This window comes from Verticillium alfalfae, genomic scaffold, assembly GCF_000150825.1.
Source record: "Verticillium alfalfae VaMs.102 supercont1.5 genomic scaffold, whole genome shotgun sequence".
Classification (NCBI taxonomy): Eukaryota; Fungi; Ascomycota; class Sordariomycetes; order Glomerellales; family Plectosphaerellaceae; genus Verticillium; species Verticillium alfalfae.
Window position 1 is genome coordinate 1,640,339 of NW_003315034.1, and position 2,975 is coordinate 1,643,313.

General features: G+C 58.1%; 2 protein-coding genes across 2 annotated transcripts in view; one reads left to right on the top strand and one right to left on the bottom strand.

Moving 5' to 3' along the window:
* Positions 1 to 368: 368 nt before the first annotated feature.
* Positions 369 to 1,805, top strand: VDBG_04827 (ADP-ribosylation factor; the record flags this gene model as incomplete). Its single annotated transcript, XM_003005175.1, has 5 exons — positions 369 to 516; positions 645 to 700; positions 744 to 923; positions 1,024 to 1,089; positions 1,163 to 1,805. The coding sequence occupies 5 exons, from the start codon at positions 369 to 371 to the stop codon at positions 1,253 to 1,255; spliced, it is 543 nt and encodes a 180-aa protein (XP_003005221.1).
* Positions 1,806 to 2,350: 545 nt separating this feature from the next.
* VDBG_04828 (conserved hypothetical protein) overlaps positions 2,351 to 2,975 on the bottom strand; it is a gene marked incomplete at both ends in the record, with an annotated part of 2,681 nt that continues 2,056 nt past the window's right edge. Inside the window, one exon of the mRNA XM_003005176.1 lies at positions 2,351 to 2,917. Within this exon, the coding sequence (XP_003005222.1) occupies positions 2,351 to 2,917 (567 nt within the window). The remainder of the gene's footprint in view (positions 2,918 to 2,975) is intronic.

Below are 2,975 nucleotides of genomic sequence, written 5' to 3' on the forward strand. Positions count from 1 at the left end.
CGACTGGTCGAGGTCCAAATTGCCCCCCCCCTTCCTACCCAGCATCACAAGGGCTCCTTGAACCATCAGACAAAGAGGGCAGACATCACGGTAGCCTGGCCTCGAATCGTTGCCTATTGTCAGAGCGCTCGAAATCCTGTCTCGGCCTCCCCCCCTCCTTGACCTCCAGCCTGTCCTCTTGGGAACCCGCCGAGATACCAACCTCCGATCCGACTACGTCGCCGCATCATTCATCATCTCGGGCCTGGTCCATTTAAACCAGTCTACATCGCATTGTAGACTTGCGCTTACGCTCTTTTCTCTCCAACAGATCCCTATCCATCCTTGCCTCGTCACATTCAGCCGTCGCCGATGCACACATCTCCAACATGGGTCTCGCGTTTTCTAAGATCTTCGACAAGCTCTGGGGGAAGAAGGAGATGAGAATTCTGATGGTCGGACTCGACGCCGCCGGAAAGACCACCATCCTCTACAAGCTTAAGCTCGGCGAGATTGTCACGACTATCCCCACCATTGGTACGACTGCCTTATTTTTTCCCCCCTGACCCCAATGCCGCCATTTTACCCCTCACTCTATTCATCATGATATGATGGTGGCGGGCGGCGGCGGGGGATCGAGGGACCCTGAATCGCCATTCCCATAGTACCTGGAGCGCCCGTGCTGACCCCCACTCCCAGGATTCAACGTCGAGACTGTCGAGTACAAGAACATTCAGTTCACCGTGTGGGATGTCGGTGGTCAGGACAAGATCCGTCCTCTGTGGAGGCACTACTTCCAGAACACCCAGGGCATCATCTTCGTCGTCGACTCCAACGATCGCGACCGTATCGTCGAGGCCCGCGAGGAGCTACAGCGCATGCTGAACGAGGATGAGCTCCGTGACGCCATCCTTCTGGTCTTTGCCAACAAGCAGGATCTTCCTGTACGTCACCTTGCCGCATCGACCACCTGGTCGACGCAGTCGACGCAGTGGTCAGCCGTCACTTGCCGCCGCGCACCAATGCTGATCCCTCTTTTCACAGAACGCCATGAACGCTGCCGAGATCACAGACAAGCTCGGCCTTCACAGCCTGAGACAACGCGCCTGGGTACGTTGCTTTTCCCTCTTTTCATCACCGCCCCTAATTCCACACACATGCTGACCGCCCTCGCCTCCAACAGTACATCCAGTCTACCTGCGCCACGTCTGGAGATGGTCTCTACGAGGGTCTCGAGTGGCTCGCCACCACCCTGCGGAAGGCTGGCCACCAGTAGATTATCTACCCTTACCATCCCACGCAGTCAAGAAAAAGAGCCGCATGAAAGCCTCCAGCACGCTCGCCCCTCGGCCCATGAAAACAACCCCCTCCACCTCTCTCCGTGGCTCCGGATGTTCTTTGTTTGCAAAGTTATCGGTCACAACGCAGTCGAATAGTCCATAAACCATCGATCGCATTCCTTCCTCTAAGGCTGTTTCGCTTCCGTTCGGTTCTTTCGTGGCGGTTACGCGACCTTGCCCTCTCTCTCTGTCTCTCTGTTCCGTAAGCTGGTTGATGCCAGTTAATGCCCTCCCATCCCCCCCTTTTCCCCTCGCCAGGTCGACAGCCTCAGAGGAAGAGGGTGGGCGGGCCACTCGTCATTTTCTCCGCTTCTGAAAACGAAAAAACATCAAAAGGTCGCACAGCTCGCGCACGCTCACGCTCGCACTCGCATTTCTGGGTCTCGATCTGGACGATTGGGAGGGGGGAGGCGTTTCTTTCAGGGCGGGGATTTTCTGTACTGTCTTGTTCAGGCGTCCGTCCCAGAAACTGTTGCTTTTTACATTCACTGCCTCGTGTGTGCTCTGCTCGCGTCGTGGCCGTTTTTGAAGTGCATGCCGTGAATACCATGATGTGGACTAGACCGGAGCCGGGTGCCTTGCGTCTCGAGTGATGATGTGTCGTATACGTCTGTCGAGTTCAGTACACGGCTTGTAGGCGACCGGGTCGTTGCCAAGGAACCCAAACAGACACAGAAACGCAGGTCTACCCGTCAGGTGAGAGGCTAGATACGATGGCAAGAAGGCCGCTGTGTCAATGGCTAGGCATCCTCGTGGTCACGACAAGACAAATTAGACATGCCCGCAGATGTGGTGACAAGGGGACGCCATGTTCGAACACAGACCAATGAATGTACCAAGGCTTCCTGTATATGCAGACAACCCCAGCTAGCCTGAGCGACGCCATCATGAGAACCGTGTCTATCCAAACATCATCCAAGGAACCATGTCTACCCGGTCCCGATCATAAACAATAAACACCAAGACGCCGCGCCATGGGCAAAGATTGCCAGAGAAACAGAAAAAAGGGGGGGGGGGTGGCGCGGGACTCATCAAGATCCCGGCCCAGACTGCGGAACCTCCTTGCCGGCGTTTCCGCCCTCCTGCTCCTCCTCCTCCTTCTGCTTGAGCTTGTCCTCGGCCTCCTTCTCGGCGGCCTGCTTCTTCTCCTCCTCGGGGTCCTTCTTGCCCTCGACCGGGAGCTCGACGTCCTTGACGGGGTGGATGAGCATGGGCGGGAGGCACATGCGTCCCTCGCCGCCGCGCAGGTGGCCGACCGTCTTGCCGTCCTTGGTGGCGTCCTCGACGAGCTCGAACTCCTCGCCGCCGTCATTGTTGACCTTGAGGCCGAGCCAGCGGCGGTAGAGGTTAGGGCCGAAGCCCGAGTTGTAGAACCACGTGAGGCCGCGCATGTTGTGCTCGCGTTGACCAAAGACGGACATGCGGCTGCCGCCGCTGGCGCCGTTCTTGCCGGCGTTGAGGACGGCGCCAAAGTACTCAATGGGCCACTCGCGGTCGACGAACTGCGGGTGCGGGGCGAAGACGGCCTTGTAGCCGTGGTGGAAGGCGGCCGTCGCAGGCCACATTTCGGGGAACGCAAAGTGCTTCTTGTGGGCCGTCTCGCGGTGCATGGTCATGAGGAGGCGGCGGGAAAGGCGTGAGGCCGTGACGATGTGG